This window comes from Schistocerca americana, chromosome 9, assembly GCF_021461395.2.
Source record: "Schistocerca americana isolate TAMUIC-IGC-003095 chromosome 9, iqSchAmer2.1, whole genome shotgun sequence".
NCBI lineage: Eukaryota > Metazoa > Arthropoda > Insecta > Orthoptera > Acrididae > Schistocerca > Schistocerca americana.
In genome coordinates, this window is record NC_060127.1 from 118,708,469 (window position 1) to 118,732,489 (window position 24,021).

Sequence of the window (24,021 nt, forward strand, 5' to 3'; positions counted from 1 at the left end):
TCCACCTCTCTAATGGCCTCTCCCTCCCCTGGATCTTCCATGTGGCGGACATCTCAGAACCAATCCTGGGAATCGACTTCTCATCACACCACCACCTGTCTCCGAACGTCGTTCAAGGTTCTGTGTTTCACCACACCTCTAAGTCTGACATCCTATGTGATGGTACTCCTCCACCTGCTCCGAGTGTAAATGCCGTTAACTGTGTAGTGCCTCAGTGCGTGGCTCTCGCAAGCACGACTTATGCATCCATGAATCGAGTCCTAGCGGAATGTGCCAAGACGTGCACCCTCCGCTGTGAGAACGTCGCTTCGAAATATCATGTTGCACGTGCCAAGGACGAACTTGTTGCAATCACTGCCTGCATCAATTCACACCGCTTTGCAAAGCCAACAACCGAGCCTACAGCCACAGTACCTGACACCTCCGCCGAGAACAGTACCCAGATAAGTTACTCCACACTAATCTCGTGTGACTCCAGTGTCAACCACACAGCGCTACCCCCGCTCCTATCAAGTGTGTTCTGCTCAACGTCCCTCTCACCTGTTTCACAAACTGACACACGTGGGCGACACAGCCCCTCCCCACACACTCCATCCATACGTGCGGTAACGGCCCACGCCATCTTGTTTGTTAGTTGCCTGTGCGACTTATTGTAATTTGGACATCTGTAATGAAATATACTGAGTCTTACAGAAATGTGTGTGTTTCCTTGGGCTACAACCCAACCGAGATCCCACAATTGGATTACAAATGGAAGACTAAACTTGCCATTGTCTTCGAGATTACAAGATGATGAAAATGAATATAATTTCTCTTATTACTTCATAGGAGATGAAGCATTTCCATTATCACGCTACTTGATGTGATCATACCCATAAAGAACGCTCCGTAATGCGAAGAGAATTTATTATCGTAGATTAAGCAGAGGAAGAAAATCTGTGGAATGCGCATTTGGAATGCTGACACAGAAGTTACATGTCCTGAGCAGTCCTATCCATTCTCGAACTACAGACAGAGTGATGACACAATAAAATCCATGTGCATAATGAATAACTGCATTCGAAAACATGAGTGTGTCCAATACAGTTGCGGTGAACAACCATGGAACAGTTCCGAAACGCCAACAGTCAGAATCCAGCCTAGGAAAGACATTGTACTGCATCCTCATTCTACTGCTTATGGAGTAAGAAATTATTTAGTGAACTAGTTTCTGATGCCTCGTATTTCCCTGGAAGTACTGCATCAACAATAATCTAATATGATTGTATTTCTTTATAAAAAATTTTATGTGTATAAACGTATTAGTAACTTATTAATTACATTTCTTGTATAGTGGATACTTATAAATCATTGATTAGTTTTTTAATAAAATGGATCTTAAAGCATATTTATTTTATGTTAATAATTTTAATTATTGTTAATGAACTTATCTGATAGATCAACCTCATCGGCTACTTCATGCCATGCTCTCTCTGTCACCTCCTCACTTGAATACCCTTTCAATTTGTAATTTTACAGTTCTGTATATTTCTCCACTTCTCCCACGAATATCATATTAAACATTTGTTTGTACACTGCGCAACCCAATGGTACGAATGCAGCTGAGAGTCTGGGAGACTAAGCACGTCGGGTCGCATAGTATCAAAGTCGTGGTGTCTCTGGGACGCCGCTACGGTAGTATTCCTGTCTGAACGACCCTCCCTAATTACACATGCCGCGTCTTTTGGTTGCAGAAAGAAATGTTGTGAATTCCAGAGGGATCAAACTGCTTAGGTCATCGGTCTATAAGATTACACATCATTTAAACTAACTCAAAGCAACTTACGCTAAGAACAACATACACACCCATGCCCGAGGGAGGTCTCGAACCTCAGGCGGGGGTGTGGGGTGGGGGGAGGGGGCGCAGTCCGTGACATGACGCCTCAAACCACGCGGTTTTGAATGCAGAGTATGTCAGTCGCTCGGAGACTTAAGTATACCCTTGTGAATAGGGCCTACGGGTAATATATCAATTGACCCGCCCGGATAGCCGAGAGCACTAATGGCTAAGGATCCGTGAAACTGGGCGATGAGCCGTACGCGGGTGAAATCCGACTCGCGGTTTAACGACGGGAGAGATGGTGAGCCGGCCAGATAGAATGTAGTATTCTGGAGATTTCTCACATCAAGCTCGGTAAATACCAGTGTGGTAACCGTTATCTCACTTGGACGGGATGCAAGCGGATGGGGTACACTGATTCCCTTCCGGAGCGAATTGTGGCTTCAGAAACGGCATTCCACCACCAAGGCACTAAATGCTACTAAAAACACTGCCGATACCAGGTGTATACCAATGCTGACCCCGACGAGGAAACGGGAAAAAGCAAAAGTAGAAGAAGATGCGTTCATTTCAACTTGTCACGATGCAATTTGCGTTTTCCTCCAATTTATGAGCATCTGCTTTGTAAACCTTGTCCATCATCGGCATTCTCAGTTAATAATAATAATTATTGTTGCTTGCAGCGCCACTGCAACGATTTGTTCTTCTGCTGCAAAACAAAATGATCGTCAAATGAATGCCATAACGTGATATATTGCAACAGAACACCTACGAATCGAACTTATGGTATCATTGCTATCAATTAGTTGATTGGTGAGTGGTTTAAGTAGTTGCGCAGTGGAATTCGTCATAATTGTTGCAAACTCGAATCTGTGTTATCTTTCCAGCAATATGCTGCTTGAGAAATGTGTTATCTTTGACATATGATCGTAGGAATGTTTACAGTGTGTGTGTATTCGGTTGTGTAGAAGCAATGAGAGACCTGTGAAAATTTTGTAGTTTCATTCGTATATTTTCCGGTTGTTATACAGTAACAAACACTTACAGAGCGAGATGATTGCGTTGGAGTGTCGTTTTAGACAAGTAACAGGATTGCTACTTCGTAGATGTTATGCGAGGTACGACTGAATTTGTTCTCAGGATTATTGTCTGCATTCAAAGTAATTTGCCTAAGTGTACATTTTTTACCATGTCGAAAAGGGAGAAACTGTGATTGATCTTTTAAATTACGTGCGTGGATCTATGATAGATTGTATTAATATTTGACAAGGAGCTGTCATTTGGCACAATAATATTGATCCTGTCACGACCAGTCGTTTATATTTATACGAATTGCTACTATCGTAACTGGAATTTTGTGTGAGGTATATGTGTTTTATTTATTCTTTCATCCTGGCACCATCCCACAATGATGTAGGATTTGTCATCGTAGACAACGAATAGATTGTTAAATTAAAACTTTTATTCTCACATGACGTACATACAGAAATCATTGATTGAAAGTACAGGAGACTCATCAATATAAATAATTTAACAGTGATACATACAATGTGTGTAAAAATCATTCTTAATTTACAAAAATAATTGCAAATTTGTTTCATTACAATGCAAAGAAATCTTCATAATGATTTAAAATTTTATTGAAAATAGTTTTCTACAAATAATTTTGTATTGGTATTTATAAAGGCAAACAATTCATAAAATAAATAAATGGAATAGTTAAAATTTTTAGATCTGTGGTTAGATAGGCTTAATTTTATACTTATTTGTGATAATAGTTTTTTTGAAGTAGTAATATTCTATTGAGACTACTTGCATTATCCCAAAACATTATTCCATAATGTACAGCCGCGCGGTCTAGGGCGCTGCAGTCATGGACTGTGCGGCTGGGCCCGCCGGAGGTTCGAGACCTCCCTCGGGCATGGGAGTGTGTGTGTTTGGCCTTAGGATAATTTAGATTAAGTAGTGTGTAAGCTTAGGGGCTGATGACCTTAGCAGTTAAGTCCCATAAGATTTCACGGGTCGACAGAAGCGTCCGATCCCACGCGTCGGCTTTGACCCGTGACGTAAAGGTGTTGCCGTGTGTGACGTCATGACGGCGCGGAGTTTTGTTTGAATGTGGCTGTCTCCAGTTCTGTTTTGTCTTATTTTATTTACTTTTCTGATCTGGTCGTTCTATCTCGTGAGATTTTTTTTTTTTAAATTTAAAAACACTTATTACTTTTTTTAATTGTCTGTTTCCTCCAATTTCTGTTTTAGTTTATTATATTTATCTTTCTGATCTGTTCGTTCTATCCCGTGAGATTTTTTTTTTTTTTAAAGACAAAAAACACTAATCAGCTTCTGAAGCATCTTTATCTTCTATGGGTTGCAGGGCTTACGCCCCCGGGGGAAGTGGGTGGGTATTCATGCATGGCTGTCTTCACTTACACGTTTTAGCTACGCAAGGCGTCTAAATTTGTTTATATTTAGTTTGCCCCCCCCCCCCCCCCCCCACTCAAAACACCCCATTTCCCGCGCTTGTCCCGTTAGTGTCAATAGGCTTCTTGTGGAAAGTGTGTGTGTGTTTGTTTTTGTTTCCGCCATATTTGTGACGTCATGGGTCAAAGCAGACGGGCGGGATCGGACGCTTCTGTATTTCCGATTTCACACATAATGCACAGTAAATTCAAAATAGATTTGGTAAACAACTTTTCTTTAACTATTTATCTGGTAATAGCGATGAAGCCAGTCGCATTTTTACGATTTATTCAACCATGAATGTGTTTTCGAGCCACTGCAGGTTCATCATCAGATGGAGGTGTTACAGGAACATTATGTTGTGGACCAAGTGTAGCTAGGTGCAGTGCGGGTGCTGCTAGTGGAAATGTCAGAAATTTAGTAATACATGTACATATGTGTTGTCTGCAGATAAAACTGAGTGGGATATTGTATTTAGAGGTAAACCAACCTGTGGACATTTGTGCTGTCCTCCTTTGTATCCATTCAGTATCCCCTGTTAGTTGCATTTGGTATGGCTCCCACACACATGCAGTATTTTATGGTAGGTCACAGGAGTGATATTGAGCAATTTCCTATGCATGCCCATAATATTCTACCAATAAAGCGAAGTCTGCTACCTATGTTAGTGAAACTGAGCCTATGTGTTCATCCAGTTTCATATCCCTATGAATTGTTACATCCAGGTATTTGTATGAATTGACAGACTTCAATTGTGACTCGCTTGTATTGTAGTCACAAGATACTAGGTTTTCTTGTGAAGTGCACAGTTTTACATTTCTTAATATTTAAAGCAAGTTGCCAGTCTGTGCACCACATTGTAAACTTATCAAGATCCAACTGAATATTTGTGCAGCTTGCATCATCTGTGAAAAGTTTAAGGTTACTAATATTGTCTGCAGGGTCATTAGCCTATGCTGAGGTGACAGATGTCATGAGATACCTCATAATATCGTGCTGTACCTCCTTTTGTCTGATATAGTACAACATATGGACATTGCATGGACTCAGCAAGTTGTTGGAAGTCCCCTGCAGAAATACTGAATGTGCTGCCTCTGTAGCTATTCATAACTGTGAAAATGTTACTGGTGCAAGATTTTGTGCATGAACTGACCTCTTTTTTTTTTTTTTATGTCCCATAAATGTTCGAAGGGATTCATGTCAGGGAATTGGATGGCCAGATTATTCGCTCAAATTGTCCGCAGTGTTCTTCAAACTATTTGCAAATTGTTGTGGTCCAGTGATGTGGTGCATTGACATCCATAAAAATCCAATCATTGATTGGGAACATGAAGTCCATGAATAGGTAAACATGGTCTCCAGGTACCTGACCATAACCATTTCCAGCCAATGAGTGGTTCATTATGAGTAGAGGATCCAATCCATTCTATGTAAACACAGCTCATGCTATTATGGAGCCACCACCAGCTTGCACAGTGCCTTTTTAACAACTTTGGTCAGTGCCTTGTTAACAACCTGGGTCCAAGGCTTTGTGGGGGAGTCTGTGCAACACTCAAACCATACCATCAGCTCTTACCAACTGAAATTGGGACTCATCTGACCAGGCCACAGTTTTCCAGTTGTCTGGAATTCAATTGATATGGTCACGAGCCCAGGAGAGGCACTGCAGGCAATCTCATGCTGCTAGCAAAGGCACTAGCACCAGTTGTCTGCTGCCATAATCCTTTATCACCAAATTTCACTGCACTGTCCTAAAGCATACAGTTGTTGAATGTCCCACATCAATTTCTGCAGTTATTTCACGCAGTTTTGTTTGTCTGCCAGCACTAATAACTCTACGCAAACACCACTGCTTTGCGTCATTAAGAGAAGGCCGTTGGCCACTGTGTTGTCTGTGGTGAGAGGTAATGCATAAAATGTGGTGTTCTCAGCACACTCTTGACACAGCAGATCTCAGAATACTGAGTTCCCTAACAATTTCCGAAATGGAATCTCCCATCCTTATAGGTCTAACTACCATTCTACATTCAAAAGTCTTAATTCCCATCATGCAGCCATAATCACATCAGAAACCTTTTCACACAGTCGCCCGAGTACAAATGACAGCCCCACCAGTGCACTGCCCTCGCATTCCTCGTGTAAGCAATACTACCGCCATCTGTATATGTGCATGTCGCTGTCCCATGACTTTTGTCACCTTGTGTATACTACTGTATAAAGACAAGCCATCGTTTAGCATTGTTACCAAAAATTTCAAAAAGTTCCTGATTGATTGACTTCAAAGTTTCACACGATAACCTAATAAACGTTCAGACGGATATGCATGGTTCTCTAATAAACATTGAGACAGTCATTGGCTGTATATTAATTAAACAAAAACGTGCGTGTTTTCTGTTAAATCTGTGGAAAGCAAAATACTGACCTGTGAAAATGTGTTGTTTTGTTTCTTGCAATCAATTTTAACTGCAAAGCAGAGCATTTAAAACATTAAACAAATTGTTCCTTCATATATATTCATTCTCTTTATCTGTAATTTTAAACAAAAATTGGATACAGAGCAATGTGCTGTTTTTATATCTTCCTTGCAGTCGGTTTTAACTGCAAACGAGAATGTTGTATTATGGCTCATCAGCTTATGGTCAGAATAGTACTACAGAATCTGGATCATTTGAAACTTTGTAACCCTACCCATTTGCAGGCTAAAACGTGCGAAATACTGTCATTGAAGCTACTATCCTCACAGGTCGTGCGGCAGGAGAGGTCTCTCATACCCCATCTGCCAGTGATGCCAAGCAATTGACCCATTTGATTCATGATCATGGTTTCATTCTCAATAACAATAAACAAGGCTCAAGGTCGGCGAGAGGGGGAGGGGGAAAAGGTGATGGAGGGGGGGGGGAGGAAATGGATATGAAGAGGAGAAAGAACAGGAGCAGAGAGAGAGGGGGGAGGAGGTGATGATGGGCAAAGAGAGAGGTTGTAGGAGAAGATGAACAGAGGGAAGGGAGAGGAGGAGATGGACAGAGAGTGGGGTAATAAGGAGATTAGTACATATCTCCAATTTCCATAAATATGTAACAACTACGAAGCATTGCCGGGTTTGCTAGTATATGAGGTGTGATCAAAAAGTAATGGGAATTTTTGTTTTTCTTAAAGAATCTTTATTTGTTTATCATCAATATCAACATTGCTCCCTTCAAAATAATCCCCCTAGAGATGCCAGTGCTTTTTCCAATCTTGGGAGCACTGCCGGAATTCACTTTTTGTTACGGTGTTCAGCTCCTTCAGCAATTCTGTTTTTATCTCATCAGTAGCGGCAAAATGACATCCTTTCACGGTTCTCTTCAGCCTCGGGAACAAAACGAAGTCACAGGGGGGGCCGGGTACAGTGAATACAGGGACTAAGGCCACGTAACATATGTTTTTTTTCCCAAAAAATCACAAACAAGCTTAGAGTTGCGAGCAGGAGCTTTATCATGATTCTATTTCCGTGAGTGGTTCTGCCACAATTCTGATTGTTTTCTTTGGATTGCTTCATGCAAACGATGCACAGTCTTCAGGTAGCATTCCTTTTGACTGATGATGAACTATCACACTGCATTTGAAGAAAACAGTGAGAAGAATCTTCACACATGGTTGAATTTCTGTCTTGGCTGTTCAGGCAGCTTCCATTGGGGTTACTGGCCCTCGGTTTTGATGTCGTACCTGTATACCTACATTTCGTCACCTCTTGTAACCTTCCTTAGAAATTCTGGATCATCGTCAGCGCCATTCAGTGGTTCTCAAGCAATGTCCGTGCAATGTCATTTTTGGTTGAAATTCAACAATTTTGGAACAAACCTTGCTGCAGCGTGTTTCATATTGAAAACATAAAAAAAAAAAAAAATCACTTGGCATGACCGAAAGAATATGTTGTTATCAGCAACCTCTCTGTTGGTGATTTGGCAATTTTCCAGAACAATTTTCTGTACTTTGCCCACATGTTGTCAGTAACCGATGTTCTAGGGCTTCAAAGCGGTTGTCGTCTTCCGCGTCTTCTCGGCCCCCTTTGAAACATTTATACCACTTATAGTAGCTTTGCCAAAGGGCACAGTCAACATTCTAAATGTGGTGCTGCACTTTATTCCTTTTTCAAGCAAAATTTAATGCAAATCCTTTGTTCCATCTTTTTTGAAAATAAAAATTTGCTTAGCACTCGAAAACACACACAACCATTTTGACTGCTACAATAAACTAAATATTCAAAACAGTTGATAATGCAAACATGTACCAGGAACATTTGTACCAACAGGATAAAAAAGTGTGAAAATTGGATGTATAAAGCCCACAAAATAAAATAAAAATCCTGTTACTTTTTGATGACACCTCATACAATATAAACGGCTAGGGGCCCAACACACTCTTGCAGCACACCTGAAGTTACTTTCACATTTGTCAAAGTCTTTCCGTTTGAGATAAATATGGTGTGTCCTCCCCACTAAGAAATACTTCAGTCACAAACTATGCATGGAACCCCCTGGGATTGTACTTCGAATAATAAACGTGTGTTATTCTGTTGACTACTTTTAGAAGTCATGAAACACTGCATCTATGTGACTGGTTCGATCCATAGCTTTCAGAATGTCATCTGAGAAAAGTGCAAGTTGGAACCCATACTGTTTCTCATGGAGGAGGTCATTCTGTTCGAGGTACCTCATTACCTACAATCTCAGAATATGTTCTTGGGCTTTGCAACAGCTGTCAAGGATATTGGACAGTAGTTTCATGCATCACTTTTGCTATCCTTCTTGTAGAAGGATGTGACCCGTGCTCTCAAATGGTTCAAATGGCTCTGAGCACTATGGGACTTAACATCTGTGGTCGTCAGTCCCCTAGAACTTAGAACTACTTAAACCTAACTAAGCTAAGGACATCAGACACATCCATGCCCGAGGCAGGATTCGAACCTGCGACCGTAGCAGTCCCACGGTTCCGGACTGAGCACCTAGAACCACGAGACCACCGCGGCTAGCTGACCCGTGCTCTCTTCCAACTGCCGAGAACAGTTCTTTTTTTTGTTTGCATTATATGTAATAGATTATGGCTAAGAGGTGCTAACTCAGTCACAGATTCGATGTAGAATCTGATAGGGATTCTGACACGACCTGGGGCTTTGAACCTGACTAAAGGTTTAGAATCTTGGGTGACTAGGAAGGTTTCTTATAAGTGGCTCGTAAATAGTTTGACATGTGGTTGTGTCATTTTTATTTTAACTGAGAGCACTGTATTTGAGTATTTTACATTCACTGTTTACCGATTTTACCTTAAGTTTGTAAACAGTGGTTGTCAGAAGCTCAAAACCATTATTGACTTTTCATGAGCAATGCACTTGAGCGAAACACTGGAACTGCAGTGCAATACTGGATCAAAGCCTCTAAAATGTATCGTAAATAAATAAAAAGATTGGTTGCATTTCTTTCATTTTGTTGTAAAAATACAATCATGGAAACATCCCACAAAAAGTGTATGTGCAGAGTATAAAAATTAACTAACTACATATTTATACTCAATGTTTACACAAAACAAATAACACTTTTAGCTGTAGTAAAGGCGTGGTTACCTGCTCCGATATAATGGAGCTGGACGCTGTGGAGTTTTGTGAAGAATTGAAAAATATGGCCGTCGCGGAAGTGCAGAACTACACTCCTGGAAATTGAAATAAGAACACCGTGAATTCATTGTCCCAGGAAGGGGAAACTTTATTGACACATTCCTGGGGTCAGATACATCACATGATCACACTGACAGAACCACAGGGACATACACACAGGCAACAGAGCATGCACAATGTCGGCACTAGTACAGTGTATATCCACCTTTCGCAGCAATGCAGGCTGCTATTCTCCCATGGAGACGATCGTAGAGATGCTGGATGTAGTCCTGTGGAATGGCTTGCCATGCCATTTCCACCTGGCGCCTCAGTTGGACCAGCGTTCGTGCTGGACGTGCAGACCGCGTGAGACGACGCTTCATCCAGTCCCAAACATGCTCAATGGGAGACAGATCCGGAGATCTTGCTGGCCAGGGTAGTTGACTTACACCTTCTAGAGCACGTTGGGTGGCACGGGATACATGCGGACGTGCATTGTCCTGTTGAAACAGCAAGTTCCCTTGCCGGTCTAGGAATGGTAGAACGATGGGTTCGATGACGGTTTGGATGTACCGTGCACTATTCAGTGTCCCCTCGACGATCACCAGTGGTGTACGGCCAGTGTAGGAGATCGCTCCCCACACCATGATGCCGGGTGTTGGCCATGTGTGCCTCGATCGTATGCAGTCCTGATTGTGGCGCTCACCTGCACGGCGCCAAACACGCATACGACCATCATTGGCACCAAGGGAGAAGCGACTCTCATCGCTGAAGACGACACGTCTCCATTCGTCCCTCCATTCACGCCTGTCACGACACCACTGGAGGCGGGCTGCACGATGTTGGGGCGTGAGCGGAAGACGGCCTAACGGTGTGCGAGACCGTAGCCCAGCTTCATGGAGACGGTTGCGAATGGTCCTCGCCGATACCCCAGGGAGCAACAGTGTCCCTAATTTGCTGGGAAGTGGCGGTGCGGTCCCCTACGGCACTGTGTAGGATCCTACGGTCTTGGCGTGCATCCGTGCGTCGCTGCGGTCCGGTTCCAGGTCGACGGGCACGTGCACCTTCCGCCGACCACTGGCGACAACATCGATGTACTGTGGAGACCTCACGCCCCACGTGTTGAGCAATTCGGCGGTACGTCCACCCGGCCTCCCGCATGCCCACTATACGCCCTCGCTCAAAGTCCGTCAACTGCACATACGGTTCACGTCCACGCTGTCGCGGCATGCTACCAGTGTTAAAGACTGCGATGGAGCTCCGTATGCCACGGCAAACTGGCTGACACTGACGGCGGCGGTGCACAAATGCTGCGCAGCTAGCGCCATACGACGGCTAACACCGTGGTTCCTGGTGTGTCCGCTGTGCCGTGCGTGTGATCATTGCTTGTACAGCCCTCTCGCAGTGTCCGGAGCAAGTATGGTGGGTCTGACACACCGGTGTCAATGTGTTCTTTTTTCCATTTCCAGGAGTGTATATGTGGAGAGTCACCACATTGGAAAAATCTGCAACATTTATCCTAACTTTTAGCACTCCAGAATGACATGAACAGATCCTTGCAAGCCATATCTGTCTAAAGATTTGCTTGTTTGTTTCTAACTCAAAGATTTGGCCGTACCACTGTGGGATGAAATGGGAAGACTATGTGTGGACATTGTGGACGCTCAGCTCACGAAAATCAGGCAATACGTCTACACTTCCTCTGAAATGTGTAAACTGCTCCATGGATCACCCAGTATGGAGCAGAAACTGTGAGGTTTACATGAGGGAAGGAAAATTCAAGAGTTGAAGGTACAAGACTTGTACCCTATTGTGAAGCTATAAAAGCTTTCCAAGCTGTGCAACCTACGGTTTTTGCTACTTTTTTTTGCATCAGCCCTTAAGAAGCCAGCCGCCAAGTATGATGCCTCCACACAAACTCAGACCACAGATTCAAGTAGGAGCATATATACTTGTCAGTGTACCTGTGGGGGCAAAGCTACACTTGAACGAGAAATCATTTGGAAGCTGTCAGCGATGGGCTTACAATCTAAGCCACGTACCGCTGACCACCGTCAGAAACCTACTAAGCCAGCCCCTCAACCCAAGTAACCACATCCTCCCATAAATAAGAGAAAACATCCCTCAAAAAGTAGTTCAAAGTTCAAAAAAGTGGAGTTAAACCTTCGGATCTGTGAGCTCTCACCCTCTCAAATGGGGACTTTACTCTTGAGGATGTGGATTTCCACTTGGAGTAAATGTAATGTAAATCACTGCTTTTGAGGGGGATAGACATGACAAACCATCAATGGCTTCCACAAGTACTTTTGTGTTACAATGGAATTTAAATGGAGACGTTATCACATTGGGAAGAATTACAGCTCCTGGTGCAGGAGAAACTGTTCTATATAAGCTCACAAGAAACTAATTTTAAAGTTAGCACCTCTACAGGAAGGACCACATTATTGGAGACAGAGCTAAAGGTAGAATGGATGATTTTAATGATGACAGATGCCACTGCTCGCCCGACCCTCTTACCATGCCCATACAAGCAGGTGCTGTGAAAGTTCTAGCACCATTTAACATCACAGTGAGCTCTTTATATCTTCCACCTTATGATCCTTTGGATGCAGATGCAGAACTCTTCCAGGTACTCCCACACCAAGTCCTCCATGTGGAGGGACTTTAATGCACTCAGTGTGCTGTGGGACTCGGCTACCACTTGTTCCAGGGGTTGAATTATCGAGCGACTTGTCCATTCTAAAATATCTGCCTTTTGAACTCGGGTCAGATGACACACTTTTTCACAGCTACAGGGTCCTTTTCAGCCACTGACATTAATTTTTGCTCCCCAGGTATTGCACTCTCAATTCAGTGCAAAGTGGCTACAGATTTATGTTCTACTGACTATTTCTTTTGTGGATCTGTCCGCCGGCTCGTATGGTGGTCGACAAGATGGATGATTCAGAGGGCAAATTGGTTGCAGTACAGGTGACAGGCTATTTTTGAAGAAAAGGCTTGTGCACATGAGACGGTGTCCCGTATCACTTGTGAGATACAATCGGCTGCCACAGAGTCCATCTAGTGGGCCAGCAGCCACCTCAGACAATGGCCTGTGCCTTAGTGGAGTGACAACTGTTGCTTGGGAATCAGAGCCAGACAAACAGCTCTGCAGAACTTCAAACACCATTCAACTACAGAAAATCTACATACCTTCAGATCTGTGAGAGCACATGCGAGGCGAGTGATAAAAGAACGGAAGAGGGATTCCTGGAAGGAATTCATGATTTCCAATAATTGATCCCCTTCCAATGCGCAAGTTTGGGAATCAATAAGGTGGATTTCAGGCAAGGGTGGTACACATCCCCTTCACGGCCTTGTCAAGAAATGGGGTCTTGTTGGATGTGCCTAAAGATGTGGCTTAGGTTATACTTGAACACTTGTTTTACGGTCACTGCATCATCCAGACAAGCTCCTGCGTTTCAGGTGTTCCGCTGGACTGCGGAGATGGGAAGCTCTATTTCTTCCCGCATAATAAGGAAGTCTACAACCTTCCATTCTCCATGTGGGAACTGGAATCAACTCTGTCCATAGCCAGGGCAGTGTTCCTAGAACAGATATAATTCTTTATGCCATGCTCCGTTATCTGTGCCCCGAAGGGATAGGACAGCTCCTTTCTTGTTTCAATAAGATATGGTTTGATAGACGGTACCCTAGGACTGGAAGGATGAAATATTAATTCCATTATGGAAACTAGGCAAGGACTGTAACAGTTACCAAAGTATAGCCCTTATCAGTTGTATGCGTAAGACTCTGGAACACATGGTCAACTGCCACCTCATCTGGCTGCTGGAATCCTGAGATCACCTGAGCCACTCCCAGTGAGGTTTCAGGTGCTACCATTCCACCCACGACAACTTAATTCTGCTGGTGACGACAATACAGGAGTCCTTCTTATGCGAAAACCATTTGGTTTGTGTGTCTTTTGACCTCAAAAAAGGAAAAAGGATACGACACTACTTGGAGGTACAACATTCTTTGCCAACTTCATGAATAGGGACTACGTGGACATCTACCGCTTCTTGTCCAGTCCTTCCTTGATGACAGGCACTTTCAGTATCACATTGGTGATGCCTTACCTGACGGCTATTTTCAACAGAATGGGGTCCTCCAAGGCAGTCTATTCAGTGTCACATTGTTTGCCATCACTACCAATGGTGTGTTTCCACTGTCAGGAACCCTGTCAAATGCTCTTTGTTTGTGGATGATTTCTCAATCTTCTACTCTTCCTCTGATCTTACAGTGACAATGAGGCAGCTACAGCTGACCATCAGGAGGCTGGAAATCTGGGCCAAGACAACTGATTTTTGGTTCTCACCAGAGAAGACTACATGTGTCAATTTTAATCTCGCTCGTCAAAGTTTTAACCGACCAGTGTTCACAATGGGGGACAGTATTTTATGTTTTCCGGAAGTTGTGCGCTTTTTGGATTTATTATTTGACTCAAAGTTAAATTGGTTTCCACGCACGAAAGACCTACAAATAAGGAGCTTCCAGTCATTTAACGTTTTGGAAAGCCTTTACGGAAAAGTATGAGGAGCTGACAGGTCCTGCCTCCTGCAGTTTTATAGGGCAGCATGGTCTACGAATCAGCCCATATTTCTTACCTCAAGATGTTAGACGTTGTCCACCATGAGGGCTTCGGATATCGACTGGAACCACCTTTCAGACCAGTCCAGTTGAGAGGCTTGTGAACCACCACTCTGGATTGAGCAACGTATCCTTTTGGCTCGACAGGCACTGAAAATTTCAGTGTCACCTCAGTCATTGGCATTTAGTGCAGTAGTTCAACAGCAACTTTGAATGGCTGTTCAGGAATCGGCCCCATGTGACTCAGCCATTCGGGATACGTGCTACTGACTGTTTCAAGGATATTGATTGACCAGATTTCTGAATACAAAGCCAGGGATGGAACGCAGTGCCACCTTGGTGTCTTCAGAGGCTCAAACTGATTTTAAGTTTGACGTGGTACAAGAAAATTTGTATTCCAGATTATGAATTTACAACTTTGTTTCCTTCCATTTTATGTATGTAATACAGTTTTATCATTGTTTATATAGATGGATCCCAACAAGAGAATGTCTTTAGTTGTTCCGCTGTTTTTCCTGATAGGGTTTTCAAAGTATGTCTTCTGGAACAATTTACAAATTATGATGTGGAGCTAGTTATATGGCATTATGATGGCATTGGAGAGGATTCACAGACATAACTGTACAAGGTCTCTTGTCTGTTCTCACTCAATTAGTGCACTGCAAGCACTTCAACAAATGTATCCAGTAGACCTATTGATTCAGCTCATCTGTGACTCCTTACAATGGCTCCACCACCATGGTAGAGAGGTGATCTTTTGCTGGGTACCTGGCCACAACGGGATACAGGGAAATGACACAGCCGACAAAGCATGTCGAGATGGTGTTGTGTGCCAGCGTGCCATCCCGTTGCATGCCGTCATCTCATTTTCTGACAGAAGCATCAAGCATCAGTGGGAGACTGAATAGTTGAAGGTGACAGGAAACAAACTGCGGTTGCTCAAGTCGACCATACAGGCATGGCAGACTCCACGTTAGACTCACCGCTGGAAGGAGGGGGGACAGGCTGCGCATTGGACATAGCCCTTTAACTTATGGCATCCTCCTCCAACGGGGACGTATGTCGTCTGTGAGGTGTTTGTGGTGTACCACTTTCAGTTCAGCGTATTTTGGCAATGTATGACTTATATATTGATAACTAGGCAGCTCTCAGTCTTGTTGGAGATCCAACCATCATCCTCGCCTATCCTGATTCCAGTGTTACAAGAGTGGTGAAATTTTGTGAACAGTCAGGCTCATTCCTAAGTTGGAGGAGGAGGTGGGCAGACTTTGATAATCATCATCATCATCATCATCACCACCACCATCATCATATACAAGTGACCAACCTATTAGCTGTGAAACTAAAGCATTTATCTATGTGGATGATACAGCAGTTACTGCCCAAGGCAAAACCCGTGAGGAGGTAGAGATAAATCTGACAAGAGTTGGCCAGGTACTATTTTGACAATCGTCTGAAGCCAAATCCTGAAAAGACACCGTCATATATGTACTTACAGGAACCACCTGGGGTACGCGAACAGAAGTGTCTGCCCCGGCACTATGTTTCTGCATAGCAGAATATTCGGCACCTATCTGGCAAAATTCTTTATCTGCCAAACAGGTCAATTCAGCTTTGAAGGAAACTGGGCACATTATGACAGGCTGTCTGTGATGAATTACTGTCAGTAAACTGAACCAAATTATAGATATTGCACCAAAAAATGTTCGCAGGATGGCAGCCTCAGAACTGGAGAAGAAGAAACATGAAACTGATGCCAATTACCCCTTGTTTAGACATGAGCCGCAACAACTGGGGCTCAGATCAAGGAGGAGCTTCATGCACAGGACCTCACCAATCCTGTCATCCCTCAGAACTCCCCATGCTGAACTTTGATGAAGTTCTTTGCCTGTGGCAAACCGAATGACTGTGAAAGAGGAGCCAGCTAGAGAGACACATCTTCGTTATGTGACATGGGAGACACTGAACAGACTGGAGACTGGAATGCCAAGACACAAAGTCAACCTCAGGAAGTGGAGCTACAGCAGTGATGATAAAATTTGCTGGGATGGTGACCTGTGTGACCAACAACTGCTGGTCTGCAGGGACTTAGGCCAGATACATGCATTACTGGGGATCTTGCTGCAGCTAACAAAACAGCACAAAAACTGCTGAATACTGGGGTCTCCACACAATTTGAAGAGAATTATTATGCTGTTTTCTTTTACCTTCCTGCCTGTATTTTATAAATTCTTGTACTGCGTATTAATCATATTTTTAGTGCCATTACTTTCTATCTTTATTTTATTGAATTTCCTCTGTAACTGATACTTTGTACGTTATTACTGTTCTACTGTATTCTCCTGGACACGCATAAAAAAAAGTAGGATTTGAGAATGTCTCATGCAGCAGGTAATGAATTTGTAGGCACAGAAACCTGCTGTAGATGACAGCCTACTACCCAAACCATTAACATCATCTAGACTATAAATATTGTTTGTGGAAGTCTGCATTATATGAGTGTAGAGATTTGTTGTTGTAGAATTTGGTTCAAATTGTTGATGGCCACATTTCAGTGTAGGATATAGATAGTAGAAATTGACGTCCTCTCTGGAAGTGACCCAGTGCATGTAAATGGATGGCAATAGTTTTATTGATGCATTGAATTAAGCTGTATCTGCCACGCAGGGTAGCCGCCACGATTCGCACGGCTCTCCCTGTTGGAGGTTAGAGTCCTCCCTTGGCATGGATGTGTGTGCTCTCCTTAGCGTAAGTTAGTTTAACTTAGATTAAGTAGCGACTGATGACCTCAGCAGTTTGGTCCCATAGGAACTTACCACAAATTAAATTACCAGCAAGCTGTATCAGGTTATTGGTTGAAAGGCAACTTTGAGCGACAAGCTAATTGCCATTGCATAGAAGTACAGATAATGCATTCATGCCTGCTTCTATTTCTCTTCATGTAAGGTTGTTACTGTTATTACTATTATTAACTATACTAAAGCATATGTAATAGTGTAAATAAAAGTTACGAATCACTTTTATCTTAGCCTCTGCCCAGCTGCTTGGTAAATTTGTGATATTCTGTTTTACAAAGTGCTTAATAACATCTGTGTCATTTAATTTTTACTTGTGTTTTTTATGTGTAGAAATGTGGTGTGGTCAGCTTTTTTTCCTATTTCATCTTTACATACTAAACTTATGGGAGTTCTGTGTATTGACTGTTATCTGTTTAACATGGAATTTGTAGTATAGATTTTCATACATAATCTTAATTTTGCAGCTGGTTTGGGACCTCTGAGAAGGCTACCGAATATGGAAATGTTGTGGACGGCTTGAAGACTGTGTACAGCATGAAGTTATTGCCTCTGGAAAAGAAATATTTATTTCACGAATTTCATTCACCACAATTATTCGATTCGGACTTTGCTGCGAAGCCCCTGATACTCCTCATGGGCCAGTACTCGACTGGTAAAACGACATTCATTCGGTACATCTTGGGCTCCGACTTTCCGGGTATGAGAATCGGCCCGGAGCCTACGACGGACAGGTTCGTAGCTGTCATGCATGGCAGTGAAGAGCAAGAAATACCAGGGAATGCATTAGTTGTAGATCCGAATAGACAGTTTAGGCCTCTGGCAAGGTTTGGCAACAACTTTCTGAACCGATTTCAATGTTCACTGATAAATTCTGATGTTCTGAACTATGTCTCATTTGTGGACACACCAGGAATTTTATCAGGTGAAAAGCAGCGCGTGAATAGAGGTTACGATTTTGACGGTGTTTTACACTGGTTTGCGGAACGTGTCGATCGAATAATTTTATTGTTTGATGCAAATAAGTTGGATATTTCTGATGAATTCAGAAGGTGCATAGATATTTTGCGTTCACAGGATGAAAAAATTAGGATTGTTTTGAATAAGGCAGACCAAGTGAATCAGCAACAGCTGATGAGAGTGTATGGTGCTTTGATGTGGTCACTAGGAAAAATTCTTAACTTCCCAGAAGTAGCACGTGTTTATGTAGGTTCATTCTGGGACAAACCTCTTCTCCACGATGAAAACAGAAGGTACTGACATCCTGAATTTATTGCATGTTTCAGTGTTTCCTTTCCGCAATCAAAATTAGGTCTCATAAGACAATTGGCATTTCTACAGGTTGTTTGAGGATGAAACAAGGGACCTTTTCCTCGATTTGAGATCACTGCCGAGAGATGCGATACTGAGGAAAATTAATGATCTGAGCAGACGAGCACGTCTTGCAAAAGTAAGTAATGAGTTACTACACTGAGGAATGCTTCAGTGAAAATTTCTATCAATAAAAGAATGTGAAAAACAACATTCTTAGGAAAAAGAAGGATTAGCTATACAACTCAGGTTGTTTGTCTAAATGTGGATCCCTAAATGTTCATAATTTTTAACGTTTTATCCTATTGTTATAGCCAGCTACACACGCCACTGTAAATGGAGGTTTGCTCAGATAAGAAAAATGAGATCCACTGTCCCAGGAACTTTATCTGCAGCCACACCATCAATTTGTGATGCACATTTACAGATATAAAAATTTTGTAAACCACTTTAATCCATTCACTAAAGAAACAAAGGTTAATTCACACTGACTATCAAGGCACCATCATGGTATGGCACTGTCGTGTCAAGATTTATTCACATTGTCCGTTACATAACAGTGCATCAAGTCAGCTCAAGTCATGTGATCTCAACATGTATGGCTGTCCGCAACTGTTTTTTTTCAGTCGCTAGTTGATTTTCAACTGTTTTTACACTCAAAAGTGCACATACATAATGCTGTAGCTTATGTACGTGGATGCTGGATTCAACATTTGTACCAAAATTATGTTTGTTCAGCTCAAATGTGTTGCAACTTGCACAGATAGCTTGTATGTTAGAGAACACAGACAGAAGTGCAAAACACAAAAAAAGAGCTTGAGTGCAAAAAATGTTATGGGGTACTGAAGGGGATTCACACTCTAAGGAGAGGAATCTGCATTTTATAAGTATTTCAGAAAGTTGAAGCACCCGTTGTTTCATCAAATTGCACCCAGAATTACTAAAAGGAACTCAGTGTTACAAGCTGGCATCACAGCCCATGAAAAGTTGGTTTCTTCAAGGGTAAGTTTTGTTGCCAGTCAAGTGCAAATTTTTGCGCAGTAGTCATATCTTCCTCAATACTGTTCCCTTCAAGTGTTACAGGTTTTCTTTACATCTTGTACTTGGCTTTTAATGGTCCAAGCACCTTATTTGTACAGGGATTGGCTAGTGAAACCACATAAATATTGACTACTGATGCTTGCAAAACTGTTTCTCACACAATCTAGAGAGCTACTTAACAATAAATAAGCTTGCCATAAATGCTTATTTAAGCAAACAGCTCTAATACATTACTTGATGTATACTTTGCAAAAAAAGCATTTTTGCCACAGTTGAATGTCTGAAGATTTCAGTCCATTTCCTTATGAAACACTACAAATGCCTGACAGCAGACAAATAAATTACGCTTACTAATCAATCTGATTCTACTCACGGTACTTTTTTCACTTCAAGTTGCAGCCATATTGCAATCCATTTCATTGTAGAATATTAAATATGGTACTGGTACATATAAACATCCACTAGTAGATGGCAAGTAATTTAGTATGCTCATGTTGTACAGTTCAGACTGCTGTCTCACTGCTTCAATCAATTTTTGTCATTTATTATAAAATTATAAATGTTAACAAAATAAATAATGATATGAAACAATTTATAACAAATAACAAAAATAACAAGCAACAAACAACTGATATCAGACACAAAAACTACGCTGAAATGAAATATGGAGAAATGTGCATGGCTGCGTATCAGGAGGAAATGAGCATAGGGTTATGCTATCGACAACAGACGGGTGATAAAAACTTTCTTCCGGAGAAACGTGATGGTGCCATGACATGATGTGATGTGATGGGATGGAACGGCCCCTGTGGATGCCACCAATTGAAATGCAGTGTAGAATGTCTGACAGTGCCAAATGCTATTTTGCTTCAGGTGGACCACTTGCGGTGGTTGTAGTGTTTGGTGGGGTGAGTAGAGGGAGGCAGGGAGAGCGACTGGGTGTGGGTGGCTAGCGGCTCGGAGGGAGGTGGCCATTTGCCGACTAGGAATGTGAGAGGGAGGAGTGGCAGGTATACGGGCTGGCACAATTGGATCGCCGGTGGGAAGTGGCATGTGCCGAAAGTGACTTAGTGTCACTAATTGGGAGGGGGTGACAGGATGGAGGAAGGGGAAACTGTTGGGTGGAGAATGTGGGCACAGTGGATTACCTGAGTTTCAGGTCAGGACGATTACGGGAGGGCAGGACCTGTTGTAAAAATAACTTCCATCTGTGTAGTTCAGAGAAGCTGGTGGTGGAGGGAAGGATCCAGCTAGCTCGAACTGTGAAGCAGCCATTGAAATTGAGTGTGTTGTGCTCCACTGCACGGTGTGCCACAGTATGGTCAGTTTGTTCTTGACAACAGTTTGGCTGTGGTCATTCATCCTCGTCAACAGGTGTATGTTCCCAACATCCTAGTCTATCCTTTGCCAGTCCCAGTCCCAACACCCTTGCCGCAGGGATCATGTCCCTGTGGCACACAAAAGTGCAAGACCTGTCCAATCCACCCACACAGCGCCTCATACTCCAGTCCTCTTGCAGGCTTATCCTTCCCCAGTGAGGCATCTCGTGTACATAAGAGAATGTTGTCTTTCAATCATGACTGAAACGTTTTTCACTTCTCTTCAAATAACTGAACAAATAAACTGTTCTGGCAGATTGAAAGTGTGTTGGACTGGGACTCAAACTTGGAACCTCTGCCTTATACAGGAAAATGCCCTATCGACTGAGCTATGCATAAGGAAAGAAGTTAGAAGAATTGGCGAAAGTGTAACTGTGGGTGCCCCGGTGAATCAATCTTGTTGCACTTGCAAGCGAAAGATGACGGTTCTGGGTTTGAGCCCCAGTGGGCCCACTTTTAATGTGCCGGGAAGTGGCAAATAGTGCACGCTCCACTTCAGATTGAAATTTAATTCTGTAAACCTGATTGCAAAATAGTATTCTGGTTTGTCTGTAGGGCTAAGAAAGAGAGGCAACATTAGCAGATCAAGGTACAAATGTTGCAAAACAAATACAACCAAAGTGTGTAATAATCATCATAAAGTAAAAACAGGTGCAGCTCTCTTTTTGGAGCTGAACTAAACTAACTCTGCGATCAGGTCCTGAGGATCATACAATGCCGACCACATGCTTTGTCATCCTTTGCTTGAGGTATCTGTTGGATGCAGTACACAAGGGCATACTCTCTCCCAGTTATCAGCTTTTCAAACCTTGCGGCTAATTACTGTTTAAACTATTTTCATTGATTTGGTTATCTGTTCAGAGGCGACAGTCAGACTAAATACAGCAATGAAAATTCTTTCCAGGCACATGCTTGTATCATTGGAGAATTACAGCAACAAATGCCTGCCTTCTTTGGTAAGGACAAGAAGAAGCAAGAGCTCATAGACAGTCTCCCACAGATTTATGCCACACTACAAAGCAAGTACATGATATCAGCTGGAGATTTCCCAGACATAGAAAAAATGAAGGTAAGACTGAGATAGATATTTGATCCTTAGAATAATTGTGATATTTGTAGTGGATTCTGACTGTGTGCCAGTGCCTGGTAGTAAACACTGATTTGTTTGGTAATTCTTATTAAAATTGGATGGGCCAGTTGGTACTTTTGCTCTTAAATAATCTATGTTCTGGTGACAGACCTCACATTCTTTGTCATTCTTTTGTTTCCATTGCCACTCGTATGGATTCAGCCGCTGATTACAGTTATATATAGTGAATGCCCTACTTGACAAAGTAATCATTCTGGAAGAGAGAATATTGCGATAGTAACAGCTTCCACAGTTGCAAGACGCCGTTTATAACTTACTGTTACCGCTAGGAATGAGAAAGCAGTCAGCTTTTAATTTCTTAATCTTGTAACAGTATTTCAGAAAAACAACTCTAATTATCTCTAATAACATTTGAAAATATTATCATTTTAAGGAAATAACATTAGGTTTACTCAAATGGTACAGGTTTTCACAGCCACTATTTACGTTCTTAGTGATTTGTGTTATATGGGCATTTGATACCTTCAAAAAAAAAAAAAAAAAAAATCCTATCGCTGTTCCAAGCAGAAAAGAAGAATTATTAAAATATTGGTGGGCCAGGTGAAAAGAAAGTTTGAAGCACAGTTCTTGGAGGAAGAGCTTGATTGTTTAAGACTTACTTTCAGGAGAAATGGCTGCTTTTGACAAAGAGATAAAAATGGCACTAATTTCTAAAGTTCTGAGCCACAAGGCAGCAGCCAAGGACAAAGTTTTCCATCCATTCATAAAAACACTCGTAGTTTGTATCAGCAGAGTGCTAAGAAGACACAGTATTTAAATCAGTTAGAAAGGTGTACGAACATTTGAAAACTGCAAAGGATCTACACCCATAACCTGCTGTAACAGGAGTGTACAAAATCCCTTACACATTTGGTCAAGTGTACGTGAACTATTGAAAGAAGAATCAACTCCTTGTTTAAGGAACATAAGAGCAATTGTCATTTGGACAAAATGGATAAAGCAGCTGAAGCTGTTTACATTCTGGGACCAGAGAATCATCAAATTTATTTCTCTGAAAGTATAATGTTTTGAAATCCAGTCATTAGAAATTGAAAAGCACAAAACTAACTTTAACAGAAAAAGAGGAGGATTGAAATGAAACAAGTTGTGGGACTTATTGCTAAATAGAACAAACAGCCACAGTACAAGCTCCACAACCCATGTTGTCATGACTCCATCGTCTCAGCCAGCATTCAGGTGTGTTAAGACACAGCTGTTGCACTATTACTTTTAAACAGTTTTGCTTGCTGTTTCGGTTTTAGTTTGAAAATACTGCCTCTGATGGCATAGGCAGCTTTAGGACCAAAATTTTAGGCATGACCTAATGCCCATATAACAAAAATGACAAAAAATTTGGTTTACTGTTTGTAAAAATCAGCCTTATACAATAATTGCATTTATTTGTGATAGTACTCTGCAAGATTTACAGGGATCCAACTCTCAATACTGAAATTGCTAAAACAGCTGCTCTTCATGAAATGTGGCCATCAGTTAGCCTTTTTAGTTCCATAAATGTCCTGCATCCCAGATCCATAACTCTCTGAGAAAGTCAATAACAGACTTCTCTCCCCCCTCTTTCTCTTCTAGACCATTATGCCTCCTAGAATAAACTGAGGTGTGCACCCATGGCTCAAAGAAGCCCCATTCAGGGGCAGCAGTAGTAGTAGTAGTAGTAGTAGTAGTAGTAGAAATAAAAAAATGAAGGTCATACCAGAATGTTTAATAGGGAGTTACCTTACAGTGTATTTTATGGTTTTTGGTAAACTCAACTGTCATTTCCAAATATAGACTAAGTGGGCTGTTAGAATACATTGATGCACCCCTTCTGT

The 24,021-nt window shown here is 42.1% G+C and overlaps 1 protein-coding gene across 1 annotated transcript in view; it reads left to right on the forward strand.

Moving 5' to 3' along the window:
* Positions 1–2,737: 2,737 nt before the first annotated feature.
* LOC124550911 (EH domain-containing protein 1-like) overlaps positions 2,738–24,021 on the forward strand; it is a 42,622-nt gene continuing 21,338 nt past the window's right edge. Inside the window, exons 1-4 of the mRNA XM_047125704.1 lie at positions 2,738–2,937; positions 17,800–18,585; positions 18,674–18,782; positions 21,968–22,132. Coding sequence (XP_046981660.1) covers positions 2,873–2,937; positions 17,800–18,585; positions 18,674–18,782; positions 21,968–22,132 — 1,125 coding nt within the window. The 5' untranslated portion in view covers positions 2,738–2,872. The remainder of the gene's footprint in view (positions 2,938–17,799; positions 18,586–18,673; positions 18,783–21,967; positions 22,133–24,021) is intronic.